The sequence below is a fragment of the Xiphias gladius genome, chromosome 19 (assembly GCF_016859285.1).
Source record: "Xiphias gladius isolate SHS-SW01 ecotype Sanya breed wild chromosome 19, ASM1685928v1, whole genome shotgun sequence".
NCBI lineage: Eukaryota > Metazoa > Chordata > Actinopteri > Istiophoriformes > Xiphiidae > Xiphias > Xiphias gladius.
The window spans coordinates 10,025,184-10,038,500 of NC_053418.1; the positions used below are offsets into that span (position 1 = coordinate 10,025,184).

The window sequence follows — 13,317 nt, forward strand, 5'->3', positions numbered from 1 at the left end:
GTAACTTCTGAGATCTGAAAACAGTAATGTCACTACCATAAAAGTCCAATGGCGCACAATTGTTCAAATAAACCAAGGTTTTGAAGAAATTTAAATTTTGACCTGAGGATGTTGCTAGTAGATGTAGAGATATTAAACTGTGTAAGTGGAAATTTTGACATGCTGGTTGCTCCAAATAAAATATCAGGGGACCACCAGAGTTATTAAGATTCATCCTTTGGATAAATGTTTGTGCCAAATGTCATGGCAATCCCTTCCGCAGTTGTTGAAACACTTCCCTAAAAAACAAAATGGTCAACCTCATGGTGGTGTTAGAGGAAACCTCACTAAAGACAGTAGACTTCATCATCTGGGGACCATGAATGTCTGTACAAAATTTCGTGTCAGTAATTGTTTATATATTTCGGTCTTTGCCAAAGTGGTGAACCAAGCTACTGGCTGTCTGACTGACCAAAATACTGACATTGCCATCCCAAGAGCCACAGTTTAGACACATTGTCCTCAACTTGATACTAAGTAAGACTCACAGTGAACAAACCTGAAATACTGGTTATAATATTTCTTTGCACAACTATGGTGAGTATGGTCAAAATTGAAGCATGAAGTCAGTCTGTACATTTTTGATGAATGTTTACGACAGACAGTTTTGTTGATAATTTTACTGTTCACCTTTGTTTTCTCTTCCAGATATGGTTTGCTAACTTTGGGGGTTTGTTTAAAACCTGGAAGTTTTTTTAAATGTATAAGTCAGCTTGTCGAAAGCAATTATGCTTGTACTAAAAACTGCAACAGAATATTTATCCCACATTTCAGCATTTACTGAAAGATAAGTTTGGAGAAATTTCCTTGATTCATTTTATAAGTTTAGTTTTCTTTTGTTAGTTTCCTCTCTTATGTGTTGGATCTCCCTTAGTGTGTAACCTATATTGTAATAGTATACAGTAGTGCATATGGAACACAAGATGCAAGTGAATTCAAGATTATCTTCATGGGTTAATCCTGTTTTCCTAAAACACAGGATTTTGGCACTAAGACAGATAAGTGTATATACTGTATATGTGTGTGTATGTATGTGCGCACTTGTAGTATAGGCCTGTGATGATGAGAATGATGCATCCTATCCCCATTAGTGTTAGCCTAGATCTGTCAGAACCTTGTTGGGTTACTGCCTGGCAAAATCTCAACCCTGAGGAACAAGGGGATGGGCCAAACACACACACACACACATGTGCACACACACGCAAACACACACACGCAAACACACACACGCAAACACACACACACACACACACACACACACACACACACGCACACACACGCCCTTGTGCATATGTTCCCGAAACAAAACACTGTTTCTCTGTATCACACACACACACCCAGCAGTGCTTAGAATTTCTGATCAGAACACACTGTCAATCTCACATTCACATAAGCACGAACACGCGCACAAACACACTTTCATCCTCAACTTCTGTGTAACGGTCAGATTTGTTGTCCTCTCTTTACATTTGCTTAGTTTTGATTGACATCAGATTTCACATACTGAAACTGCATTTTCAGTTGCCCCCCTGTCTCACCTCTGTCAGACAATGATAGAGACATTTCAGTTGGCTGACGAATGTTTATTTCTTTTTCCAACTTGGCCGGGGTTGTTACTGTGACCCCGGCACACCAAAGACCATTAACCCAAATGACTAATTAAGCAGCACTGGTTTCTCCTCATTACAATAATGTTTGCCACAGTGGAGATCAATATAAAACGGTGTGGTGTGAACTGTGAGTCAGATCAGTGTGGTGTGTTCATCATTTGACTTATTTAATTGCAAGCCTCATTTTTATTTAAACTCAAATCATTTCCTAACAATGCCTTGTTTACTCTAAGAAATTATTTCTCACCTTGTAGAACTACTTTGATGTGCATCTTCTTTTCATTTTTGATTATTTGTTTAAATAAGTTGTTTTATTACCTATCGTGTAGAGGCTGTCCTCGCATCACTCCCTCTGCCGTAGATAAATTCAAGGCTGCCCTACATTCTCCTTGTGCTGTGAAGCTGCTGTGGAATCGGGGCTTTGATAAGACAGAACATTTTCCCTCTGTGCTCTCCTTTATGGACTTTTAATGTTGCTTCTAATTAATATCTCTGTTATTAATTTTCCGTGACACATGGCCTCCCTCCACCCACCCAACCAGCCAACCAGCCAGCCAGTTAGCTTTAAGCCCTGAAGCCCCATTTAGTCGCTAAGCACCAAACTGCAGGGAGGAGAGCTGTAGACAGGAGAGTACTATCGGCCTGCTCAGATGTGGTTTTAGTGTCTCTCAGAAGGGGTTCTTTTTTGTTTTGTTTGTTTGTGTCATTCTTTATGTCTGTCTTTCCTCCTGTCCTCCCTTACCCTCCGCGTCGGGGCCAGGACTTCAGTGCCATTATCAACGGTCAGCGTGACAGCACTGAATGTACTTTAGTTCACTACAAGACTGCCCTTCTCACTCTCACTCTCACTCTTTCTCGCAGAAAGTATTTCACATATTATAGCTATTTTCTCTATGATGGGTGTTGATAAAGTGGCTGCCCATTAAGAATCCTCATGGGGGTGGCTTATTGTTCAGCCTTGGTTTCTAATGGGGTGTTGATGATGATGATGATGATGATGATGATGATGATGATGATGATGATGATGATGATGATGATAGCAGTCCAGTGATTGTTGCCCTTGGTTTCGCATGTTTTTCTGTACAACCTCGCTTCCCTTGATGGTTTGTCAAGCCTGCAGTCTTTTCAGAGAGGAGAGAGAAAAAGCAAAAGGCTCCCAGGGGAACCTAAGAATAAGCACATAATGACAAAGTACACACTGTCTTACAATAAATTGCTACGCATAAATTGTCACAGAATTTGTCATTTCAGTTTGTCAACTGAAAACTGTGATGTAATTACTGACTTTTTAACATGCACTATTTGCTCATTTTTCGTTACTCTTTTGAAATACACCTTGCTCAAATATATGAGACAGACGCAGAACTTAACTTCTTTAAATCCTGAAGAAAATGAAAGACAAAGAAAAAAATACCTGTTTTTGCTCTGCATCAACATACTTAAATCTAACACTCTCAGCAATTTTTTAATGTTATTTTGGACTGTTTCTATTGTCTTTTTCGTTTTAAAGTTAGATATAAAAATCCACAGGAAATTTTTGTTAACTTGTCTTTTTCCTTGTATGATAAATTAATCTGTTTGCTTTATCAGATGGACAAGACAGTTTGTGTTGCGTTTAAGGTTAGGCATATAACAGGGAACTTTCAATACAAAAAAAAGTTAAATATATGACATTTCAATATATCAAGAAGGAAAATGGTTTATATAGAGTACCATAGTGATCTAATCTTCTATATGACTGTGTAATGTCACTGCTGCAATATACTGTTCAGCCCTATGTCGAGCGCTTAGTACATATTAAGCTATGTAGGGCTACAAATGATGCAGCCTGTCTCAGCTTTTTAAAAGTGAACCAAATCAAATGGAGAAAGAGTGATGTTTTTTTTTTTTTTTTTTTTTTTTGGGGAACAGTGACTTTGCCGTCAGTGTATTTTTAAACACTCTGATGGATAACACGTTGAGGATAGTACGTACTGGCCAGAGAGCAGTAATAATTAATGAAAGTTTTTATAGAAAGCACAAAAAGCCGACAGAAGAAGTCTTGGTCATGACTCTTACGTATGTGCTCTTATTGTTGCTTTTTTATTCTCAGCTCTGTTGCTCTCATACTTCTTTGAACTTATTTTTCTTATTTGTTGGGTAGATAACTATGCCTCTCTGCCCTTATTAACCCTACCTCTCTCTCTCTCTCTCTCTCTCTCTCTCTCTCTCTCTCTCTCTCTCTCTCTTCCTTTGTTGTCTCTGCAGGTTCAGGAAAATGCCTTTGTTGAGTTTAATCACCAGGAGCTGCTTGAGTTCTACAACAAGGTTTGTTTTTCAGTGTGTGTGCGCATGTGTGTATGTGGTGCATACAGGCATGTGTCCACTTTAATGTCACATTGTATGTATGTCTTTGTGTTTCAGTACCTATCTTTCATGTTGCATTCCATCCTGATTGGCAGACATTACCTCACAAAATCCATCTACCTGCCTGTCTACCTCATACTTAGATAGAGTTTTTTACACCTGTCTCTCTCTTTTTTTCTCTCTCTTACTTTTTCTTCCTTTTCATGGGAGTGTGTGTACGTGTAAGTCTTTTTTCCAAAAACTCAACCCTTTCTTCTCTTTCTTCCAGCTTGAAATCGTACAAGGCCAGTTGGATTCCTTGACTTGATGCCTGGTGCTCTTTGTACAACCACACACATGTTGTTAGTGTTTTTGCTAACAGCTATACCAGCTGTTAGGAGCCTAGCAATTCTACTCTTGCTCTGATTTATTAGACAAAAATGTCAAAATTTGCAAGCAGGAGTTTCTTTCCCTTTTTAGCTCAATTTTATCCGGGTTTGTGCTAAGAATTTAGAGAGGTCGGTGTAATAAATCTCATTGTGCTTTGAATTTTTATGTTCTCATCAAGGAGATGGTGGGAACATTACCTTTTTCAATATAAATAATTTTCGTTACCCTACAGTAAGTAACTCAATGTTTGATTGTTCTATAAATTAGTTATAAGGAGATGTTTAAATGTGGCAATAGTCAGTGATCTTACAAATTCCTGCGTACCCATATAAAAAAGGCAGTGGAAAGAAATTAAAAGTCAAAGTGTTATTTTCACTTGAAACAAATGAATTTTGTAACTTGGAGAATGAATGCCATCCTAATAAAATCTGAATTGGAGGTGAAATCCATCCAAGCTGTTGTTATTTAGTGAAGGCTCATTATTTCTCATTGAGACCAACCTGGACTGCTGATTCAACAGATGGAAGTTCTGGGAGATGCAGCGGACCTCCAGTGTGTGCGCGTGCGTACGTGTGTGTGCGTGTGTGCACGCATGCACGTGTCTCTGTGTAGATGGATGCACGAATATGACCTTGTTCTTGCATCTGTCCTTCCTTGTGTGTGTGTGCGTGTGAATATTTCCTCACATCCCTTCCTTTGAATGAAACCTTGAAAAGTTCCAAGATTCCCAGGTGTTGTTCTCCTATGCAGATTTAGTAAAACCCAGCCCTATCAGATCTACCCAATGGCTCTGCTCTGAAGTGGGCTTTATATTCCTTCTGAACTGCTTGTTGGATGATTAGAGCTTCAGTATCCCCCTCCCCCCACACCTTTCTGACATCAGACAAGGGGAGTCTGTGTCCAACCATTACTGTTATTTTTCGAAACTGAAGATCTGATCTTCACACTATCTTCACATTGTGTTTGGCCAGGGGAAGAAGAATATACTTTTGTAAAATGTAACACACAATATTAAACACTAACAGATTTTCTCAGAAAACCAATTATTCCCTTGTCTTCTTACTTGTGTAGCAATATATGATACATGCATACATTCATGCTTAGGTTTCCTACTGTGCAGGTTTATGTACTTACATGTTTACTTACATACTTTTCGGTTTCATTCAAAATACTTTTTTTTAATTCGAAGCAAATTGGTTTGCAAACATAACAACACAAAAACAGGTCATTTACACATATAAAACAATATAAAGATACTAAAATATAATAATGTAAAGATTAAAAGCAGGAAAAAAAAGTTGAAAGGCACAAGGGCTGATGGCTGTTGTCAATTCATTGCTGACCAGTTACAATATACTTTTACCTGCTTCCTTACTTACTGATACACTTATGCCTGAACTTGCTTACCTACCAAATTGTCACATGACTTTTTAAGATCAGTAGTCAATAGTAACATGTTTCTTTATTAGCACACAATAACCAGTCCAAGACTGTATCTTGTGATGACTCAGTTTGGGATTTTCATGGACAGAATTTTTAGATGGAAGAGAGTCTGTTTTTTTTGCCTCCGAAATGCATCTCTGCTTTTTGTTGACGATGTAGCTCTGCTGACTTAATTGATCTCAAAGATGCATTAAGTGAGGGAGTTTGCAGCCATCTGTGAACAAGCTTAAATGAGCATCCGCATCTCCAAGTCCGAGGCCGTGGTTCTCTGCAGAAAAATAGTCGATAACCCCCTTTGGCTTTGGAACGAGTTGCTGCCCCGAGTGATAAATTTCAAGTACCCTGAGGTCTTGTTGATGAGGGAGGATAACATCAACAGGCAGCTGGTTTGGTGCAGTGCTGGCAGATACAGGTGCTTTACCAACTTGGCGTGGTGTCAGTTGAGGTGATTTGTGTATCTGATCAGGATACTTCCTGGACTTTTCATTTTGGAGGTATTAATGACACATCCTACTAGGACGCACACGCACCACCAACTGTAGGCATTATATATCCCATTTGGCCCTACCTCAGGAAGAGCTTGAGGTCCCAGGTAAGTTGTGGAGAATGGATGGATGGGTCAAAATAAATATAACAACATACAGATGTAATCACGTGCATAATTCGAGTCCCTCTTACTTACCAACCGCCTTTCTATATGGACCGGGAAAACTGTTGACAAACTAAATTTTCATTTAAAAAGACTTGCCCTTCAGTCAGCAGTTATTGCAGAAAACATTCCCATGTGGTTCTGCTGCTTTTTGTGTCTAACCTTAGCAGTTGGCAAGCTGTGTTAATAGGATGATCAGCATATAGAGAGGAAATAAAGACACAAATACACACTAAACCTAAGAACAAAATCATTCCCACTTACACCTTGTAAAATGAATGAATCATCACCACTTACTTTACTATGGGAATCCTAGGTACCGCTGCCAGCGTCAGATACTAAAAAAAAACGCAGAGTAATACAGCAGGAATAGAGACAACTATCAGCACTAGTTTTTTTTTTCCTTGTAGGTCCTCCGTCCTCCATGTAGGTACAAAGCATACAAAATGCACATTTGGACAAAAACTTTACAAAGGACACTGATACACACACTAAATCTGAAATACAAAATTAGAAAATTGCTCACTGAGTGACTAAACTGTCCCAAAAAACAGTATGAGCCATGTTCTGAACCACTTCTGTCCTGAATGCTTTTTTTTTTTTTTGTGTTTTTTACTCCAATTGACAATTTTTTTCTACCATGTGAAAACGCCTGCAGCCAGAGGGAGCGCCGTGTTCCACAGCATGGGGAACAGATGGCAAGGCCGAGCAGAGATGGACGCCAAGAAAAAAAGAAGAGAAAAAAGAGACTCACGCACTGAGAGTCACACTGAGATCCGGCAGAACACAGCACAAAGAGTCCTAATAAGAGCGCTAGGGGGAGTGTGTGTCTGAGTTTGTGTATTTATGTCTGGTAAGTTGTGTCTCCGCATGTACTTGTCAAAGCTGTTTGCATGCTCTGGTGTGTGTGATGAGGCAAACTAAGTTTGGCCGGATACCACACAAATACACATATCCAAAACACAGTGGTTTTTGCAGCGCGTTTAGTTTGAGGGTACTGTCCTTTTTCAGCTTTAATAAGTGTCTAATGGACTTACCTCAGTATGTGGCTGCAGTCCTACGGGGCTGACAGAGATTTGCCACAGATGACAGTCGCTGATAGCTGGCTTCTAGGATACACAAAAGCAAGTAAACAATTGAACCCAGTGTTCACTTCCCACAATAATGTGAGTAAATGTAAAAACACATCTTTGTTTTTAATCACTCTAGCCTGCCATGTTAAGTGGGTGTTTTCCACCACTGGAAACCCTCTCGAGGGTATCTTTACATATTGTGGATGGGGGAAGCTTTTTAAAAGTAAAATATATCCATGATAAGACCTGCCGTTGAGCCAACCAGAAACCCAAATTAAGCAAACATAGAGAAAGTCAGAGGCGACACAACATACTGTAACACTGTAAAATGTATTCCAAGCTTAGTGGCATAAGGACTTGCAGGTTGTGCAGGGGCCACCATTGAATGTGGCCAGTTTTGTTTGAGCCAAAATGGATACGATGAGAAATCTCTATTGACTATTCTTTCTATTCAGCAGAACAGGGTCACATAAAACTGGATGCTTCCTCAATTTTAGACTCAGAGGGAAAGCAAATTTGCATGTCAGAGTTTACCTAAGTTGAACCCCATGTCAAAGCCACAAAACCACACAAATTTACTTGAGCTCCATAAGCAAATACACTGACCGAGGCAATTTCTTGGAACTGAACTGATTTCAGTCCGAAATTTTGCGCTTATAAATGCTGTTGTGACCGAAAACCAATGGTTAAAGTGGTCTTTTTGTGCAATAAGCTTCCTTCCTTACAGAATTTATGACAGAAATACACGGCTTTGTTGTTTGCAAACCAAAAGTTAAGGAAGAAGAGATGTAATTAGAGGTGGAAATCATATATCACCTTGATGAGTCAAATAATTTTGGTTCAGTTTAGTTTACAGATTCGTAGTCACTGACTTTTTCTTAAGCTAAACGATCACATCACCATCCAAAGGCACTTCAGTACATACATCAGAAAGTGAACACATCTCTGTTGAAAGGCACTTTGTAGTCACATTCAGTATGTGTCTGGTGCAAGCTGTCATGTTCAGTTCAGTGCAAAACTTGCCTATAGAAGCACTGTAAATAATGTTAATAGTGCAGCAGCCTATTGTTCATGACAGAGTTATGAGCCTATGATTGTTTCTGTGGCTTTCATGGTCTTATAATAGGGTTTTAATGAGGAAGTAACGTATCGCAGCTGAGGTGACAAGGGTGTTCTCAGTCACCAGTGAGGGAAGCTCCGCTGCTAAAAGCTACTGATTTGTTCAGTGACCATGACGATTCAATATAGTCAATTCAGTTTGAGGATGCGTTGTTAAAGACTCATTTGTATATTTACTGAACCTCTCTCGATGTAACTGTTTTGGTGTTTCAGTGTGAATAGTGAACTCATCTTACAAACAGCTTTTTCAAACCTAGTCACATTCCTGTGAACATGGCCTCTGGCCACTGACAAAAACACAGAAGTGTGCATTTGTAGGTGCATACACGAGTGCTTGTAAGGACTGTGTGTGTGTGTGTGTGTGTGTGTGTGTGTGTGTGTGTGTGTGTGTGTGTGTGTGTGTGTGTGGACTACAGATAAAGTACTACATGCTTGCGTGTGCGTCTCTGTGTGTACAGTATGTTCATGTGTCCATTCTCTGTCTGTCCAGCTATGCTTGTCTTGTGCCCATTTGACAACCACTGTTTTCAAAAGACAAAGGCGACATGATCACGCGTGTGTTTTGTAAAAGATGAACAACAGCTTAGGGTCACAACAGGAATATTAAGCTGCACAGATAGCACCAGTCTGCTTTTATGAGGAACAACCCTCCACAGCGGACAAGCAAGCTCTGAGGGGCTAATAAAAAGTGAACAATAGTAGAGAGGCAGTCACAATAAATCTGTGTTGTGTCAAGAACAATCTGTTTTACATGGCACGCCTTTCATGTGTGCCTGGTTATTAAAATATTTAATACTGTGCTCTCCAGCAGAAAGTGGTTCTGTAATAGGACACTAACTGAATAGAATAGAAATTTGACCAACCTGCTAAACCTTATCAGTAGTTTCCCCAGTATTACCAGTAAATGTGATTTTTTTTGACATTTGAGTTAATGTCCAAAATGATGTATCGTAGCTTACAGGAAACTGTGCATTGAAATTTGTTTGTGCCTGTTATAACATGAGCAAAATCAAACCACTGAAAGAAATCAGAAATAGGTGCACTCTCCATATGCCACTGTAATTTAAAGGGCTCACAACTAATACACGCCTGTTCATCGTGTTATACTTACTTCGATTTAAACTTTAATTTGATCTAATCTAATCTCTAAGACACAAACCCAACAGCCTTCTTTCAATATCTAGAGATACATTCGCATTGCATATCACTTTGTCTCTATGTGACAAATGTCTTCAGCAGCAGGCATCATGTACTAACAAAAACTAAGAGCAGTGCCAAACAGAACAAGAAGGTACCCAGACTGTAGAGAGGCAGATTTTTTGTTTTTCCTGGGTTTTTTGAAGTATATTGTCAGGTTATAATTGCACTGAAAAAGAGCAGCGTCTCCCATCAGCACAACCATTAGCCAGCATCAAGTGCTCTGTCAGAGCATTATAATAGGGTACATTTATTTTGACATCATTTATTTGATCTTTAAGAGAAGAAGATGAACATGAGGGTGAGAAGTTTTATCCTGTTATGCAGAATCTGAGTGCAGTAATTTTAAATGGGACGGCTGATTATTCAAACATTGAGTTGCTTTGGATATACAGTCCAAGTTCTGCTGGCAACCCACCAGCTCTGTTCAGAGAGGTGCTGAAGTGGGTTGGCACTGTAGTTAGAAATGGGGATACCAACCTTGAAATAAATTAGTAATAATGCAGATAAAGGCTACTCTTTTGGTCTAATCCACAACCTTGAGGCGTGTCACCCTGCCCCTGCAGCCTATTTGTAACATATTTGAGACATTTTGGGGAAGTACTGTAAGTCAAGAGCCCGATGTCTGCTTCAGCCGTCAGAAAAGATGTATTAACATGATCCCAGCCCAAATGGCATCAAAATGTGACCAATTTTAATTCTACAGCGAACATTTACACGTAAGCTAAACATAACACTTTGAAACTCCAAGATGGACAACTTCTAAATTAGTGCTTTTACCAGCATTCAGTTATGTACCCGGTATATGACAGTCTTATCATTAGGGCAGAGTTGCCCTATTATGTCAAGACTTAACTTCAAAGATACACCCAATGTTATTTTTTAAGGTGCAGATTGATAGTTTTTCCTAACATCTATTCATATTTCCTTTGAATTCTGCGCTACAGTCACTTGTGTCACTTTGTTAAATCTGCTGTTGTTATCTCTGGCTTCTTTGTTTCAACTCCTCTCCCTTTGACTCCTTGTCATACACACTTCTCATCATACACACTGCCTCTAGAGCTACAGCTATACCATTGGCACTGCCTGCAAAAGTATGTTCACACACCTTTTGTTTTGAATTTCACTGGCATGATTTATTTTTTCTGTTGGCCAAGTATCACTCCTCTGGCTTTCATCTTTCTGCAACAACGTTAATTTTCAGCAGAATAGCCGCATCAAATATTCAGTACTGTTCTCTATTTGTTTTTCTGACATAATGACCATTCTGTTTTTAGCCTCTATAACCCACCTGTGGCCAGTCCCCACACAAATAAAAGTTTTGCAAATGATCAGTTTTCCCTTCTATTCTAAAACTGTATTCTGTATGTATTTCTTCCTTTTTTAAAACTCTGTTATTATCCTTGTAGAGTTTGCATCTTGCCGCAGGGCCCAGTCAGAAAAAGTTAAAACCCCAGTGTCTTCTTTGCATGCTTATGTGAAAGTTGCTGACTTGAATAGAATTTAATTTCATTTTATTGAAATGAACTGGGACACCCAGCTTCTCCCTCATCCTACTAACACTCTGCCACAACTTTCCAACCTCACTATCTACTCTACCCAGCCATGATCCCCACTTGTCCCCGCAGTCTGTGGTTCCTGTACAGATGAAGGAACTTTACTCCCAGCCACTCAAAGCTCCTTTTCTCCTCTGTATCTTCAGGACCAAGGTGTTCCTCTGGACAAGGTCTTATTATAACTCGTTCTGCCTCTGTCCTCTTCAGCAACACTGTCGCTTCTTTATACTGACCCTCAACTTTCAACACTGCATTCCTTAAAAATCATTGGAGACTCTAAACTCCTTGACATATAAAGTTCAGTTTTGTCTTTTCAGTTATTTTATTTTATCTAACCGAGATGTAACTTCGTTTGACATCTACCAGTTTTATAAATCTGTTTCACTGAATTACAAAATGTGTCATCAGCATCAGTCTTCATTTCATTGAGCGGAAGCCTGCTTTTAATTTTCTGTGGCGTTTTGCTTTGTGCTGCAGCATGTCTAAAATTAGCCCATGTCTTTGTTTTCTCTGCCCCAGGAGCTGCTTGTCCATCCACAGATCAGCTGCAGTAATGGTTTCTGAGTTCAAGCATATGCAGAAGCATGATGAATGAATGTCAATAGAAGTGAAGCAAATAAATTGATGTAACTGTAATGCTAACCTGTGCAACATGTTGCGAAGGTTCATTATGCTAAAGGGCTGTTTTTTTCCAGCGGAATGCATGAAAGGACTGTTTTTAGCCCATTAACTACAAATCATGTATAGGCTGCTTTATGTTACTGCCATCAATCAACAAACATGAGTTTGTTGATTTGTTTTCTACCTTGCAGGTAGTCATCAAGTTCATTCATGGTAGAACAACATTAGATGAGCTGGTAATGAGTCGCCTCTATTTTCTTGCCACAGATACATTAAGTCCTTTGGTAATGCAAACGTGAGCAGGGACCGCATGGTGATGTTGTTTTCTAGGAAGGTCGGACTTCATAGGTTTGAGTGACAGGAGCCAATAAGTACATAAGTACATAATAAACATTTATTACGAAGTCAAACTCAGGAGACAAAAATGAACAAAGATGGGCGTCATGAATAAAGTACAATGTGGATCTAAGAGGTTCCATTATTAAAAACACTCAAAACTCAGAGCTTCCATGAATTTAGCAGAAAAATTTGTTTTTAAAACAGTCCCGGCTCTCAAATCTGTTGCTATGCACTGATGCACAGAACATATACCTATCCTATCACCAGCAGTTGGTTTCAGTTGAATACTCTGTTGCTAGTAGCAACCAGTTCTGACAGTTCTACAGCAGTTACAATTAACTGACATTGCTATATCCACCATTTTGTCAGATCTGTGACCAAGCAAACAATGACAGATATCTTTTATTTTATTCCACAAGTGCCCCCTTTTTGGAATATTACCTGTGGGTACTCATTTTATTATAGCTATTTCATGATTGTTCATTTGTTGTTTGTTAATTTTGTTTTTCTGCATTTAGTGCTAACCAAGCCAGTCATTACACTAGCGTCTGAGGCTAATGTGTTGCTATATCATTCTTAGTAACTGTTAAATTACTGTTGAACCAGCAATTATGTTTTTTACTTTGTTTACTTTTTACTCTATATATATATATATATATATATATACACACAGAGAATTTACTTTTAGTTTTAGTGAAGTGTCCTTCCTGGAATGAGGAATGATGTGACAGTTAGTCTATACTTTTCTGATTCCAGTGTCCTTGGTACTGTGCTAATTCATTTTTACAATACCTGTGTATTTTTCAAGTGTTGTAAAACCCTACTAACTCCTGTTTATGGTATCTCAGTTTTGTCTGATTTGTAATCGCTGTCATTGAATTTGTTGTCCAATACCAACCCTGTCTCCTAGAAATTACGTGAATGAACTGAATGAATGAAATGTCACATTTATCAAT

The 13,317-nt window shown here is 39.0% G+C and overlaps 1 protein-coding gene across 1 annotated transcript in view; it reads left to right on the forward strand.

Annotated features, from left to right (window-relative positions):
* The window catches only part of commd10 (COMM domain containing 10), a 57,675-nt gene extending 52,318 nt beyond the window's left edge, over nucleotides 1-5,357 (forward strand). Inside the window, exons 6-7 of the mRNA XM_040156295.1 lie at nucleotides 3,897-3,956; nucleotides 4,264-5,357. Of these exons, the coding sequence (XP_040012229.1) occupies nucleotides 3,897-3,956; nucleotides 4,264-4,302 (99 nt within the window). The 3' untranslated portion in view covers nucleotides 4,303-5,357. The remainder of the gene's footprint in view (nucleotides 1-3,896; nucleotides 3,957-4,263) is intronic.
* The last annotated feature ends 7,960 nt before the right edge of the window (nucleotides 5,358-13,317 follow it).